This window comes from Canis lupus, chromosome 18 (assembly GCF_048164855.1).
Source record: "Canis lupus baileyi chromosome 18, mCanLup2.hap1, whole genome shotgun sequence".
Classification (NCBI taxonomy): Eukaryota; Metazoa; Chordata; class Mammalia; order Carnivora; family Canidae; genus Canis; species Canis lupus.
This window is the reverse complement of record NC_132855.1, coordinates 4,851,269-4,867,694: the sequence shown is the minus strand read 5'-3', so window position 1 is coordinate 4,867,694 and position 16,426 is coordinate 4,851,269. Positions and strand designations below refer to the sequence as shown.

The window sequence follows — 16,426 nt, the reverse complement described above, 5'->3', positions numbered from 1 at the left end:
TTAATATCATATTAGTATATGCACTTTGTACCTTTAAAAATATCTTAAAATACATTGTTACATTTATTACAATTCTGAAAATTTTTTTCTTGGGTATTGTTGCTAAGGAAATTTTAACTGTCTCTCTTCCTCAGTCTAAGAGGACAAGACTATGATGAAAATTATTTTTTAAAATTATTGACATGTTAATTCAACCTGAGTAATCAAGTATTAGGTAGAGGTTTGAGGAAAACTTAAATAAATCATGATATGTACAATGTTTGAGTTGGTCCATGATATTTTCAACCATCTTTAATGGTGGGTTGAATCTCCATATGATAAGGAAAGTATATTTCTTATGACCAGAAATCTCAGATTTTCTAGGAGGATTTATTTATTTATTTATTTTTAAAGATTTTTTTTATTATTCATAGAGACACACACACACACAGAGAGGCAGAGACACAGGCAGAGGGAGAAGCAGGCAGAGAGCCTGACGTGGGACTCGATCCAGGGTCTCCAGGATCAGGCCCCGGGCTGCAGGCGGCGCTAAACCGCTGAGCCACTCGGGCTGCCCTCTAGGAGGATTTAGAAGACATTTTATTTTAAATAAAAGTGCTTTATTAAATGTATAACTAAAAGTCACTTATATTCTGGTAGAGCTTTGTTAGATGTGTATCTACATATAATTTATTCTCCGGATTGCATATACATTTGATCAGAAATCATAGAAATATTTTGGCAATCCACACATCCTAATTTTTGTTTGGAAAATGTGGTCATTGAACCAACCAAGTCATTTTCAATAGCTCATTGGACAGAATACTTATGAGTTTTAATGAGAGGATGCTCTGATATACTAGAAATGACACTGGATCAAGAGTTAGAAGACAAATATTTGAGTCCAGGCCCTGCCTCCAATTACCAAATCTCTCTGAAATCTCTCTCATTTAAAAAAAAAGAGGATAATCATTTCTATATCTAAGGGTGGTTGTAAGGACTAAGTCCAACCGCGCACTCCTAAGTGCTTATAAGGTAAGAAGTGAAGCACACGTGTTCTGTGTTAGTCCTCCCAGAAGGCTCTGAGCAAGGGCACGTTTGTCTTAGTCACTGCTGCATTTCCAGGACTGTAGCACAGCAGTTGACTCATAGGAGATGCTCAATACACACTGATTGAGTGAATAATAACTGTTCTTCCCTGAAGATGATTCAGTGTCTTGCTTATATCACAGTCTGAACCACAAAATTTCTTTTGTCTTCCCAGGAATAAGATGTGGAGGTTAGGATAAATTGTGTGCATTGTTCCTTCCAAATGTGACATTCCGTGATTCCAATGACTCCTTGCTCTCATACCCTCAGAAGTGTCATGTAACCTCATTGCTCTGTTGAAGACAGAACAACATAATTCTTAGACACCATTTAATTGCATGTCTACAATACACAAACGAGAGGGACCATCCTAACCCAATCATTCAGTCAGTTCAGAAAAAAAATGAAAGAAAATCACCAGCAAATGAATGGTTAATAGCCAGACATATTCCAATTCATTTGTCTGTACAGAATACTGAGTAATTCTTACTCCAGTTACTAAGCCCTGTAGAAGAGGGAGATTTCTCATCTGTGAATCATGATTCTAATAAATTCTCCAAGGGCTGGTGTAAATACCCACAAAACACTGGTGCTTATTATTTCCCGAGAGTCACTGAGAAGATAAGGCATTGTTTATAGTTACAGCAATATATAAGAAAATTAAACCCGTACTCCCTTCTTCTACTTGTACTCTTAGGCTGGGGATATTTGTCTTGATTAAACCTGATTCCACAATGACAACTCAGAGTTCAAGGCCTTTCATGAAGTCTTCATTACTATTGGAGAATAATGATCAAGGGGCAGATGCCAAAGTTTATTTGGGCGGGTAGATTTTTGGAGACTCCAATTCAGATTTCGTTTTCTGTATTTCCTGCTATTTGTTCGGCTGGTGTGTGACCTCCACCTGTAACATGAGGCTCTGAAACACTCACAGATGGGTTCGCCGAGCTCCCCAAGCCTCTGCTGAAATAACCAGTGTGAGCAAGCTGGCTGACTGGACACTGGATGCATCTTCATCATTTAATCATTTGAATTGGGTTTACGGGCAGTAATATGATTCCTCTCTTCTGTGGAATTTAGGAAGGCCTGCAGTGCTATTAAAATAGGATTGGGTGGACTGCCTGGGGAAATCCAGAGCCTGTGATTCAATTACAGGGGCTTTTGCAGGGTCAGTCACTACACAGAAATTACAAAATCAAGTTAAGAGTCCAAAAATAGTGTAAATGGTAAATTGATCATGTTGATCAGATTTTAATCATGCTGTATTATCTAGAACTAGATAATAGCACGAGGGAACAGATGAAGTTATTTGTTCATCCAAATGGTTTAGTCCATTCTTTATTTCCACAGGCAGCCTAAAACATAAATTCAGTTGGGCCCATGAAAGATTGTCAAGAAGAAGATTGACTTTCCATTTCCTTCTTTCAGCCAGTTGTCACCGGCCCCCGGTCCTTTATCCAGCCAGGGTTATCCTTTATTTTGTCTGTCATCCAGGCTTACTTCGTTCTCCACTCTGCCCCATGTCTCATCCAGCATGGGCTCTCCTTTTCCCACTCTTCGCTGGCACACGTTGGAGAGCACTTAGATTGCTTCACTCTCCTCAAATACCGCCCATACAAGGCTAGGGTTCACCTGCAACAGGGACAATTGGCAGCGTGTGTGTGTCTGTGTGTGTTGTGGGGGGAGGTTCAGTGATCAACCTGCAAATGATACCCACCCTGGCCTGAAACTGGAGATTCTTTTTTGCCTGAAACTCAGTCTTTTCTCTATTTTTTGGTGCTCCCTCTCTATCAGTACCCTCCTCTCTGTCCTGAGAAACTCAAAACTACTCAACTAATCTATGCAGAGCTGTAACTTTCTCACTCTTCCACCTTCTGGGCCTTATCTTGGGGCTTTTTTTTTTTTTTTTCCCCCAGTGAGCATCATGAAATTGAGTTTCTAAGATTTTTGCCTCTAGCTTTTGAAACCACACTATTGTTTCTCCTTGCTAAGCTTCCATCCTTCCTTTGACTCCCTACAGGTAAGGCTTATCTGCAAAAACACAGTAGCCTCGTGCTTTCCTACCTCCCAGGACACACAGTGAGCTTCAGGTCGGCCTGTCTTGTTCTGCCCCATGCTGCCGAGGGGTTCCTAGATTCACCCATTCCAACAGATCCCTTCCCAGTCAGTCTGATGCACTAATACCAAGACTTAATCCCATTCAATTATCACTCCCAGTGAAGTGTTCCAGATTGAAAATGGCAGACGTGTTTATGGCTTGCATTTCAATAGAGGACTTGACCCAAAATGTTACGTCAGTGGTGCTCAACTGGAAAGGTTTTCTCTTATACCTTGCTTCTTCCTTCCCTCACCAGGAACACCTGGCAGTGTCCGGGGACACTTTCGGTGGTCACACCTGGGAAGTAGGAGAGTGCCTCTGGCATCTAGTGTGTAAAGACCAGGGTTGCTTTTAAAGACCTCACAATGTGTAGACAGTCCTCTCACTCAAAAGGTGAGAGAATAGGGGAATCTCATTGATAATGTTTGGGCAAAAATTTGGGGGGAAAATGTTCTTTGAAAAATACACACAGACACATGTGTCACCTCCTCTTCTGAAGATCCTCCAAGCATGGGAGTTTCTAAAGGGGTCAAAGGAATCCTAGAGGGGCAGCAAGCAACCTGGCTATCGGGCCACCCGGGGGGTACTGGAGTGCAGAGTCAGCACCTTGCTCAGTCAGGTCACCTAAAACAATTCATCAGGGAGGAGCCGATGTTGGATGGATTTTCTTTGCGGGAGGAGAGTTTATTTCCATGTTCTGAGCTTTCTCTACTAGTGTAGAAGTAGCACCCACAATCAGGACACAGAGATCTCAAGAAAGGAGCAAGGGGTCTTGTCTGTTTCTAATCAAGCTGAAAAATTACCATTTCAGCCAAAAGCAAGCACTTACATGGAAAGTAAGAATTTGGAGAGGTCAACGGGGCTGGGCCTAGCTGCTGTGGAGTGACACTGGATTTATAAACACGGCCAAAGCGTGCTGGCACCTAGAGGGGGTAAGCTGGCATCCAGGGGAGAACACAGGGTGAAAGTGTGTGTGGAAAATAATTTCTCCATCAGGAATAGGAGTCTTCCCCATAGACTCACCAGAGTACTTATCAGTAAGGTGAGCCAACTGTCTTCCCTGAAAATCTTTGCAGACTTGAGGGACACTTCTTGATCAGCAGTCCTGAGAGAGGACAAGGACAGAGTTCCCATAACCCGCAGGGATTTCTTTTCACCAGAGGGTTTGGCAAGACTGTGACAGGTTTAAAATAACAAAGTCAACACTGAAAATTCACTTTATTATGTTTTGATTTCACAGAAAATGCAGACTTGTAAATAACAATAGTTCTTTGTAACAATCTGCGTGACACTTTTATTAGCTCATGGAAGTGGGAGGCTTGGTTAAACAGGAATCATGTGAGTATCAGGGAAAAAAAGCTATAGAGTTGGAACAACGATGATTTAGAAAAATAATAATCATGTTGGGCTTTGCAAACCACCTGTCACCTTGCTGATCCCCTGAAAAATGTAAAGAACATTCTCATGGATGAGTGAAAGTTTTCTCTGCGTAGGTAAAGGGAAGGTCAAGGTGAGCCCGCCTCTGTGAGCTTATACCAGCGGATTGTTTTTCCAGAAGGTCAGCACAGACCTGACAAAAGCGATTTACCAGCTTCGGAACTGGCGCGGTTTATTTGCGAAGAGTACACTTCTCGCTCTTCAGATAAGGAAACCCAGGTTGAAGCACAGTAAATAGACACAAGAGAATGGTTCTGGTCCACTGGGCAGCTCTCCGGGCCTGTATCTGGAGAGCAGGCAAGAGGGGACACGGATGTTCTTCAGCTGAGACCACAGCAGCCCCAGGCCAGCCTTTAATAAATGAGAAGTAATAATAAGATCTGGGCCTGGAAACGCTGGCGAGGACAAGCACACGCGGTCATGTCGCCTGTCGCCGGGGTGGGGGTGGGGGCCCTGCTTTAGGTTTTGTAGACTTGATGTAGGATTCCTTAATAAATTAATCAGGCGGAGAAATGTCAATGGGAGGCTAGATTTTTCTGACTTTAAAGCTACTCCCTCTGAAAAAAAAAAAACGTGATGCCTGATGTGGTCAGGCTTCGTGATAAACCCAATAGAAAGGAACATGGTTTCGACGATCCAGAGGCCTCTTGAAACGAAGCGTGGCAGCTGGGTATGGGGACGTGAGCGGGGCCCGCACCTCTGGGCCCCCGAGGTCCTGGGAGGGGCCGGGGAAGCCACAGCAGGAGGAAGCACGGCAGTGACCCTGCAAGAGCGGGGGAAGCCACTCTTCACCACGGCCAAGCCCAGCCCGGCGTCGCCAACGGCCACCTGGCCCCTCCCGGTCAGTCCTCTCCCGTCCTCCAGCCCGGCTCTGAATGCACGGCCGTTTGACACATCCTTCGGGGCCGCTCCTTCCACTCTGGAGAAATCCGTATTAGGCCAGGGCCCCCGTCCTGGGGGTGCCGAGAGCCCAGCTGGCCGTGCTCACGGCACTCGGGGTTTCGGGCTGGAGCTTACGTGTGAGAGGCTGCCCAAGATGCAGCCGGGATGCCCCTTGCCAAGCATGCTCACAGGATACCAAGGTCAGTCCAGTCCAGCCTTGCCAAGCGCGGCCCAAGCCAGGCAGGCCAACTGACCGAGAAGACAACTCGCTGGCTGAGACTCAGAGTCACGTGCAGATTACGTCGTTATCGTAGAAAGCTCTACTAAGTCAAGATCTTGTATTGTGTCTGAACTCTTTCAGCTATTGCAGAATCTTAATGGGCATCCTTGTGGGCCTAGAAAGCTTGGTTTTATCATAAGATTTTCATTGAGAGGGAATTTGTAGGGGATCTGAACCGAATGGATTCTTTCATTTTGTTTGGCGTAAATTGTGCTGTAACATTCCCTTACGGACTTCAGGTATCCAGAGTCTCGTGGATCTTAGAATTATGGAACGCTGATCCTCAACCAAACCCTAAAGAAAATAAGTTTGAAGTGGTCTTCACCTGTTTTTTAATTTTTAATTTTTTCAAATAGTGGAGATTTCCTCTTTCAGAAGTAAAAGCAGATAAAAATACTTCACTCTGTGATTACACCCTCCCTAACGGCCACAGCCACTGGCACTTGAGCGGGCTGTCATGGTCTCCCACAGTCTCCTTCGTGGGTTTCTGCAGGGATATGCCTCGTGCCCTTGCCCCTTATGCCTCTCAGCATGAAAGTCAGATCAAAACATCCCAGGAATTAAAAGAAATAATGACCATCTCCTTTGGAAGCTAAAGCTACTTAGAATCTGCTTGGGTTAACTCTGAGACAAACCAGATAAAGTGCTTGGCTTTCCCGACTCCTCTGCTGACGATGGAACTTGGGGGCGATGCCAGATAACTGCAGGGACCTCTGCCCCTCTTGGCCTCCGCTTTCCCCAGATGCACACGGAAGGGAGCCAAGATGCCCTCTTCGATCCTTTCCATTTCTAGAGACACCCGCAGATTTATGATGTCATAGCACATCCAGCAGGTAGGAGGGCAAGCAGGTGGCTTGGGGACCACCGTGCGAGCTCCTACATCCCCCAGAGGCGTCCACAGGCAGCTTCCACGTAACCAGGACGGCTCACCTGCTGGCCGCCCCCTCGCCCCCGAAGGCCCACGCGGAGCTCAGGGCCACTGTGTCCCGCTCCATTGTTCCCGCCCTCTGAATCTATAGACTCAAAAAGAGGAAAGAGCTACTTTGGAAAAATCAGATTAAAAATTGGAGGATTTGGGAGTGAAGGGAAGGGGATGAAATCTGCCATTTTTATGAGGGCGAGGAGGTGAGCATCAGTGATGACCAAGAACTCCAGCGGGCAGCTGTCAGAGAAGGTCGGCGTAGCCGCCCTGCCGCAGAGCAAGGACAGAGGAACTGAGGCAGGCTGTCCCCGAACGAGCGTCAGCCACTGGTCACCAGAGGCACAGAAGGAAGCATCCCATGAATAAATGGGAAGAGGCCACATGGAGAAGCAGAGCCTAATTGAACCGGGGGACGGGGTGAGAAGTATCTTCGGTTATTTTGTCCTTCTTTCGCTTACGGCAGCCTCTCCACCTCCCCTGGACGTCACCTCTGGGCCCGTAATCACCGTAATCACCGCCGGGCCCCTTAAATACAGCCTCCAAATGACGATTTGTTTGTAACATGATACACTCGGGTTGCCAACTCTCCAAGCAAGGCTGTGTGTCATTTGCAAGGGCTAGGGCATCCTGTCACCTCGTCAGCCCCGGATGAGCACAGTTCAACGTGACAGCTCTTTGAAACGTGCTCGAAGGGCGATGGGTACGAGCGGGGGCTCCTCGGCACACGCGGCCAACGCGTGCTGGGCGCCTGCTTACGGTGGAGGCCGCCCAGGCTGCTGGGTCCCCGGTCGTGTCATCCGAAACGTTTGCTTTCTCAAAGCCACTTCAACTGCAAAACTCCATGGGCCGCGTGCGTCATACCAGATATGAATTGTATTGCCCCCCTTTGTACCTCATCTGTACAGGCACGTCTTCTGATATTCCACTAACTTATTTTCCTCCATTGCCCCCTCCTTGCCCCAATAGGTACCTTATCCTGCCAGACGATCAATCTTCTTTTAAATTCCCTTCAGGTCCTAAGTAAGAAGGAAGTCTCACTCCCTAAAGCTTGATATCAAGGGGGCACAGTAAGGCAAAGCAATCACTTTCTGAGGCTCTTGCTATCGTAGGGACTCCAAACTGTACCAAAGGACAACAGTCCCATCCTGTCACATCAGATTTTAATACGACAATAAATGCCTTGAAAAATATGTGTGTTAAACCTCAAGTTCATTGAAAGCCATCCTTCTCCAGGCGTTACCAGCTGCCCCTGGGGGTGGGGGGTTGGGGTGGGGAGGGAGGGCTGTGAAAAAAAAAAATCACTTGATCAGGCAAGAGCCTTGCTTGGTCTTCTTGAGATTTAAAGTTAATTCGGTGGCAGCTGGTCCTGCTGTCTTCACCCTCCAGAGAGAAGTGCAGAATTTCTGAACTGCGAGCATTTATTGTGAGACCCAGCAAAAGCTCCTTCGGGACGCTCTTCCCCCTCTGGTCGACTGCTCTAGAGGAGGGAACGTCCAGGCGGGTGGCGATGGGGATCAGGCCCCTCCGTGCCCCTGCCCCGCGTGGCAGTGCTGACCAGGAGGAGGGGTGCACCGGGGGCCGGAAGCCGGGGAGGGGAAGGCATCTTTATGGGCAGCACGTGGCCCCAGGCCCGGGGCCCCCGGGGATGGGGGGCTTCTGTCGAGACAAAGGTCACGTGCCTTAGGACAAGTCTCCCCCAGAAAACCCAGAGGCGCCGTGTCCTTGCAGATCCAGAGGAGTCCTTGTGGGAGGGAGGGAGGGAGGGCGGCGGTGGGGCCTCCGCCCGGGTCATGTGGGAGCCGCCCAGTCAGCGCTCGTGGGGGCCTTGCACGTGTGCACGTCTAGGGCCTCCAGGCAGTCCTGACAGCGCACGGCGCAGCACCAGTGGAACTTACACTCGCACTTGGTCATCCGCGTGACGCGGGACGTGTCGTAGCCTCTCCCGCAGCACATGACCTCGCAGCTGTCCATGCCGCGGGAAGTCAGGTTGCACACGCGGCCCGCCGTCCCCGGGGAGCCTGGAAGACAAGCCAGGGAGGGGTCACTGAGCCGGTGGGCGTGGGGTACCGGGTCTGCCTCGGCAGGAGGGCAGTCCTTGGGCCAGGCCCCCCACAGCACAGCCCCAGGCCACGGCCCCCCGGGGTCTGCGGTCCCCAGGTGCCCACCGTGGCCCAGGTGGCCATCCCCAGGCCTTGGCCTCCATGGGGTCTGTGGTCCCTAGGCGCCCACCATGGCCCAGGTGGTCGTCCCCAGGCTGTACCCCGCCCCGGGTCTGCGGTCCCCAGGTACCCACCATGGCCTGGATGGTCATCCCCAGGCCTTGGCCCCCATGGGGTCTGCAATCCTCAGGTGCCCACCGTGGCCCAGGTGGTTGTCCCCAGGCTGTGGCCCCCTCGCCCCGGGGTCTGCAGTCCCCAGGTGCCCACCGTGGCCCAGGTGGCCATCCCCAGGCCTTGGCCTCCATGGGGTCTGTGGTCCCTAGGCACCCACCATGGCCCAGGTGGTCGTCCCCAGGCTGTACCCCGCCCCGGGTCTGCGGTCCCCAGGTGCCCACCATGGCCTGGATGGTCATCCCCAGGCCTTGGACTCCATGGGGTCTGCAGTCCTCAAGTGTCCACCATGGCCCGGGTGGTTGTCCCCAGGCTGTGGCCCCCTCGCCCCGGGGTCTGCAGTCCCCAGGTGCCCACCATGGCCCAGGTGGCCGTCCTCAGGCTGCGGCCCCCCCGCCCCGGGGTCTGCGGTCCCCAGGTGCCCACCATGGCCTGGGTGGCAGTCCCCAGAGGCCGAGACCAGGAGAGGTGCCGCTCCTGAGCTAGATAAATGTGTGGGCCGATCCCTACCAGCGGGGCTGGTGTGGTGCAGAATGGGCAAGGCCGGGTCCGAAAGAAAGAAGGACGTGCCCTGGCTCCCTCTCACCTGCCGCCAAACCACGTCCAGGACGCAGGGACGCGGGTGAGCGCTCCAGCATTGTCGCCGCGCGGAACCCGCAAGGGGAGGGTTCTCTCTTCCAGGCCTGACTCTGCTGCCTTCTTAGCAAGAGGAGAGGACCTGGCTGCTGGGGGGGGGGGGGGGGGGCATTGCCGCCCTCCGAGCTGCCGCCGGGGGCCACCCAGAGGTGCGAGAGGCCCCTGGGGAGGCCAGACGCCAGGCCTTCAGCCAGCAGGACTGGCACAGAAACCTCCTGGGGACGACCGGGAGCGCCTGCGTGGCAGTTCATTTTTATGTGTTTGTCCCTGAAAAAGACTCTCCGAGGTAGGATGCCTCTCCACTTGATCTAGTCCTGGGGAAGCGCTCAGAACTCCGTTGCGGGAGCTTTATCGCACCCAGAACCACGGGGAGCGGGGCCTTCGTGGAGTTTGCTCAGCTTGCAAGGATCCTTCCTGCTTCTTCCTCTGGCGCGGAAACGGGCCCCTGGCAGCCACGGTGAGCATCATCACACTGCTGTGCCACCGGCAGGTGACAGCCCGGGCGTGGGGGCACCTGGCCCATGCTGGGCCGGGCAGGGAGACTTCCCTGGGGATTTGCGGGCTTGATGGGGCCGGGCAGTGTCACCAAATACACACGTGGTAGCCGCCGGCAGCCGCACACCTGATGAAGTGTGCAGGCGAGGGGAGGCCTCCGGACAGGTAAGAATGGGGCAGGTGGGCAGAGACAGCCAGGATGACAGGGCAAGAGGATGCTGCTCCGATCTGGGGCCATCTTCCTCGAGCTGCTTCCATTGCTCCCCGAGGCCCGGCTGCATTGCAACCTTTGGGGTCCTGGACAGCCTGTATCCTTAGGTCAAATCCCCCCTTTGAGCTGACATCGCTCCAGTTTCTATTACTTGCAATCGACAATCCTAAATACTTGACAAACCAAGAGTAGCTAAACTCATTATTTAAAATAATAATAATAATAATAATAATAATAATAATAATAATAATGATAGTATGTCAGGATAGAAAAGACAGTGACTTCATTCATTTTCAGTCCCTCTATCATTTACTGAGGAATTTCTCCTGCTTCCTCACTCCTGCCTCGTGACTGTCCCTCTGTTTATCACAACCCGAACCGTGTTTCAATTATCTGCCTAAATGTCACGTTGCCCTGCGGGGCAGGAATGACCCGGGAAGCAGCCGGGCTGCAGCAGGGCGCAGGGTCGAGGAGAAGAGGGGGGCGGCCCGAGCTCGTTCTGCGTGACCAGGCCACCGAGGGCAGGAAGAGCGGCAGGGATTTCACGATGACAGGAAGGATGGCGAAGGGCTGGGGTCGGGGTGGAGGGTGGGTCAGCCAGGGGAGGCCAGGAGCCTCCCTCGTGCTACAGCGGCACGGAGCCTGAGCGGCAGCGTCGGGGCGCCCGGGAGCTCGAAACTACCGTCTGTACAAGGAGGACTCCCCACTCCCGACGGCGCCTCTTCACAGCACACCCCTTAGCTCATCCTGCAGACACGCAATCAACGCGGACAGAGATGCTGCTGTTCGGTGGCTTAGACAGTTGGGTCTAGAGTTTTGCAAGATGCGGTGGCGGCGGAGAAATGAAGTAATTAGAATTCACTTCCTATTCTCGGAGAACTCGTGATATAACGAAGGGATTAACATGTAAGGAGGCATCTCCACTCCTTGAGCCGTGCCAGTGGGGGGAAGGCCTTCCGGAACCTCAGGAGAGCTCTGTACAAAGCGCCGCTGCAGACAAAGCTCAACGACGGTGGGATGAGGTTTCCTAGAGCTTGGACAGGTCAGGGGTCAAGTCCGAGCTTTGGGGTCTAGCCCCTGGGTGACCTCGGGCACGCTATTTAATCTCATTAGGCATCAGTTCCTTACCTGGCGAAATGGGGACAAAACCAGTCCCTTCCTCACAGGGCAGGGGTGAGGAGGGGGTGAGATAATGCAGGAAAAGCAGCTGGCCTGAGAAGGCCTCAGGGGACGCGGCCCTTCCATTCCGTTAGGCAGTGTTGGGGAGGTGCCTACTACGTGCTAAGCACGCTGGGGGGCGGGGCGGGGGGGCTCGGGATGTATCAGAGCAAAGTCAAGATCCTGGCCTTTGGAGCTCGTGTTCTAGAGGGAGTGAGCCAAGCCCGTGAAAGTAATGATAACTTTGCTCTCGATAAGGCTATAGCAGCAAGCGGGGTCAGACAAGCCGCTGTTGCCAGCACAGTTTCACGGAGGTGGCATCAGAGATCGGGCGTAGGGGGTAAGCAGAAGATGTGGAGGGAAAATGGGGCGAAAGGCATCCCGGCAGGCGTCCCGAGCCCACTGGCGAGGCCGCAGAGCCCGCGTAGGAGACAGGGGCTCGGAAGGGGAGTCGGAGCGCAGGTGTCGGGCCCTCCTGCCTTGCTGCAATTGGGTTTTCGTGCCACAGTGAGTGGGGAGCCTGTTCAGGCTTTTGCTCAGCAGAAACCCCGTGGGAACGAGAAGCCCGAAACAGCTCCCTGGGGCCGGGGGTAGAGGGGGGTATCCCTGAGGGCTGGATTGGTCCAGGCGGGAGAGAGAATGAGCGTGGGATGAACACGCATGGGGTTAGAGGGGAAAATCACTAGGGCTCGGGGACTTGCTGAATTGCAGGGACGGGGTCGAGGAGGAAAAGACTGGAGAGTGTTGACTTGGCCCAACAGTAAGGAGGTCACGGGTGCCTCTGATGAGAGCCGGGGGGTCGTGGAGCGAGGGGGACGCCAGGGCAGAGAGACGCCGTTAGGGTCCCAGAGCGTGGCCGGTGTTCAAGCAGCTTGGTGACAAAGCAGAGGAAAGAAGGTGGCTGCAGGGAGCCATGAGGCCCGAGGTAGGACTTGAAGGCTATTTTAGGCTGCGAGGTTTCCTGGCGGTTTGCTACGCAGCAGCAGACATGGGGCACATGCCGGTGGGTTTTAATTACATAAAGTACAAGAGTGGGAAAAAGCAGCCTGTGCCATCCCAGGTCACCGACTTCCCTCGGGGAATAGTGACAAGGGGCATGAAGGAGGCCTCTGGAAGGCTGGTCCTTGTCGGGTCTTGGTCTGGGGAGAGATGAGAGGGGTCTGGTCACCTGAGCTGTCCGTGAGACACGTGCGCTTTCCTGCATGTGTTTTATGTTCCAGGAACGAGAAGAGGGAGGAGGCCACATACGCAAAACTGTGACATGGGAGGAGCGGGAAGGTTTTAACGCGGCTGGGACGCAGCCTTCCCAGGGATGAGTGCGAGAGGTGAGGCTGGAGACGTGGGCAGAAGCCGAGACGCGGAAGGCCCTGCGTAATAGGGGAAGGCACCGAAACTTTAACCCAAGGACCACGGGGTGCTCCTGAGGGTTTTTACACAAGGGGGTGCAGGATGGATTTACATTCACAAGGGCCTGCTGCGGGTGCTGGCGTCGGATGGATTGACCCGAGCCGGGGTAAAGGCAAGGGGCCAAGTTAGGGAGCAGTGAAGTGCCCTGGGCAGGGCCCAGGGTGACCCTGGGACAAGGACAGTGGCGGTGGGCGTGGGGGCTGGACAGGTTAAAGGGCTCGGGGAGGGTGTGGAGGAGGCAGGATGGGCAGGACGTGGAGGCTGAGCGTCAGGAAGTGCTCCCAGGCGTCTGGCTCTAGCGACTGGGTTTATGCTGGTGACCTTCCTCGGGGTGGGAGCCCTGGGGACGGGCTGGCTTTGAGCTGAGATACTGAGTTTTGTTTTCAATATGTCGACTTTGTGGTGACAGTGGGTCGTCCAGGTAGAAACTGAGTGCACCGAAAATGCTGTCTGGGACTCCGGAGAGGGGTCAGCATGGAGACGCAGAGTAGGAAATCTACCCCAGAGGTGGCCAGGGAAGCCGTGGTGCCACCGAGACAGACCCCCAGCGGATGTGCAAAAGCACTGTCACCTGCCACCTTAGAGGCTGCTCCGAATCGTCACCTTTTTGTGCTTTGTCCATAAGCCCTGCACACCCACGAGCACTCTTCGCTTCCATCAATACGCATTCGTCAAAATACGAATACATGCGACGAGAATCCTCTCTCCCCGCTGGGGCTGTGAGGTGGGCGTGGGGGGTGCCCGGGGACGGGGGTGAAGAGTCTCATTCCCAGATCAGGCTGAGGGCATCTTATCGACATCGCACCCGGGGACGTCCCCACAGGGGCCCGACGCCTACGGAGGTCCTGAGCCGGTGGTGGGTGGTGTGACCCAGCTGCAGGGATGCTTGGGGGCGGTTTCCGTCTCTCAGATGTGGAAAAACTGAACCAGACTCTGTCTGAACAGGAGGGGTGCTCAGGGAAGTGACCTCAACACTGTCAAAACTCAGAGAAAAGCGGTCAGGGTGACGGCCACGGGCAAGAGCCTAACCTAGAAGTGGTTCAGTCAAGGAAGCGAAGCGTTGAGATCTCTCCCTGGCGTGGAGATGGCAGCAGCTCAGCGTTCGGCCGCAGGATGCTGGAGAACACCGCTGATCTGAACACAGCGCTGTCCACCGGCCGCCCCGACGGGGCGGAATAGGGCCCAGGAGAAGGAAGACGGCAGGGGTTTTTGAGGGCTGGGAGCCCCTGATGTGAGAGCAGCGCTGGGGCGACAGCCTGGAGGATGAGTGGCCCCTCCGAGGGCCCAGGGCCCCCAGGACCATGCCAGCTGACAGGTGCAGGGCAGGCTCCGTCGTCTGGGGAGGGGACCGGGCTACAGGACGGTGGGCTGCGAATCGGCCCTTCCTCTGGGGTTCGGAGCTCATCAGATCTAATGACAGACCGTAGGGCAGGAGGAGGACACTTGCTGCCATTTGAACAGAATATAGAGCCATTTCATCGAAGCCCTGGAAAGAACCTTTCTAGGCTGCAGAATCTATACAAAACTCCCTGGCTTCGCTTTCCTTTTTTTTTTTCATTGCTTTCCTTTATCACAATTATTATTATTAACGATGTTAACGATAGCAGAAGGGCTCTACTACTGTCTCCCCCCTCCACCCACCGTCCTTTGCAGAACAGAAGGCGTCACCGTCATTCTTAAAATAATTATGAGCTAAGAATCAAGACTGTAAATGTGTGTGTGTGTGTGAGCGAGCTCTGTGAAAGGGACCCTCTGAGTTTTAGGATCTTCCTGCTTGTTCTAAATATTTGAGACATACGTTTTTAAATCTTTTTTTTTTTCCCCAAATACTACACCAATTCATTAATGAGCCACCCTCCCTGTCTGGGCCGCAGCAGGAAGCCCCGTGTTCACAAGGCCGGCGCCACCTGTCAGCCCGAGGCCCGTGCGGCCTTGCCTCTTTCCTCTCTTCCCCTCGTTCTTCGTGCTTCCTTCCCCTCTCTTCTTCCCCATCCCCTTTCCATCCTTCTTTTCCGAACTCTCTCTCGTTGTCCTTCCGTTCGTAATTGGAGCCAGTGTTTCTGGGGAACCGACATGGGGTAGCCCTGGGAAAAGCCTTTTGCCCCTCCTGTCTCATTCCACTCCTATAAGCTTAGAAAGTAGGTACTGTTGTCCCAGGTTTGGAAATGAGGGGACGGGCGACGGGGAGTAACTTGCTCACGATCACACACGTCACACCGCTAGCAGGCGGCAGGTCAGGATCCGAAGCCGGGCTTGCGTGAGTCGGGGGCCAGGCCCTTGACCGTCGCGACATCCGGCAGGGAGCTCCCTCCCACAGCCCCGCCTGACCCCAGGAAGCACATCCCTTCCTGCTCTTTCCCTCCGTTATTTTATCAAATGAAGAACTGGCGGCGGCCCTGACGTGTAACCTTTTGGGAAGGGACTTTTCCCCCAGCGTATGCTTGGCCACAGACAACGAGGACACCCACCGTGACGTGAGAATGAGAAAGGCTAGTTCACGTGGTGTTAGCAGCCTGCGCTGCGCTCTTCCCCCACTGGCGTCCCCGTGGGAATCCTATCACTTTCTCTAATGACCTCGCAACACCGAGACGCACATCTCCAAAGCAGGTACGTGTCCTCGAGGAGGTTTTGATTTATGCCACGGATGGGGCCGTGGCTGAAAACTGGGAAGAACTCCCGCTAAGCAGAGCTTTCTGGTCCAGAAAAGCCAGTGGTGCCCATTTGCATTTCCCCAGGATGGCGCGCCTGAGCCCGTGCACTCCCCCAGCACCACCCCCCCAGACTCTAAGATTCGCCGAGACATTTCCAAAAACCAAATCGAGGGGCAGCCTGGGTGGCTCAGCGGTTTAGCGCTGCCTTCAGCCCGGGCCCTGATCCTGGAGACCCGGGATCGAGTCCCATGTCGTGCTCCCTGCATGGAGCCTGCTTCTCCCTCTGCCTGTGTCTCTGCCTCTCTCTCTCTCTCTCTCTCTCTCTCTCTCTGTGTGTTGCTCATGAATAAATAAATAAAATCTAAAAAAAAAAAAAACCAAATCGATCTTTAGAGGTCGACTGTTCGCATCATACAGTATCTACAAAAGCATGCGTGGCTGTCTTTACGAACACGTCAGAGGAAATGTTAAAAATATTTTAAGGGGGATCCCTGGGTGGCTCAGCAGTTTAGCGCCTGCCTTCGGCCCAGGGCGTGACCCCGGGGTCCTGGGATCGAGTCCCACGTCGGGCTCCCTGCATGGAGCCTGCTTCTCCCTCTGCCTGGGTCTCTGCCTCTCTCTCTCTCTGTCTCTCATAACTAAATAAATAAAATCTTGAAAAAAATATTTTGAGGAATGCCCCTATCATTAGTTTCCCAAATTGACGTGTTAAGAGGATAGACGCATAATGAGATGCTTCCCATTTATGTATTTTAAGCATCGTTCATGGTGATGTACAGTATCTCTTACTGCACTTTGACTTACTCGGTTAGGATGAGCGGCAGGTCAGAGGCTCTTTTCCCCGACATGCG

At 52.9% G+C, this 16,426-nt stretch overlaps 1 protein-coding gene across 2 annotated transcripts in view; it reads right to left on the bottom strand.

Moving 5' to 3' along the window:
- Window positions 1-4,365: 4,365 nt before the first annotated feature.
- Window positions 4,366-16,426, bottom strand: part of WNT2 (Wnt family member 2) — a 48,841-nt gene continuing 36,780 nt past the window's right edge. For both annotated transcript variants that reach the window (XM_072783319.1, XM_072783320.1), the window contains exon 5: window positions 4,366-8,705. In XM_072783319.1, the coding sequence (XP_072639420.1) occupies window positions 8,476-8,705 (230 nt within the window). In that variant the 3' untranslated portion in view covers window positions 4,366-8,475. The remainder of the gene's footprint in view (window positions 8,706-16,426) is intronic.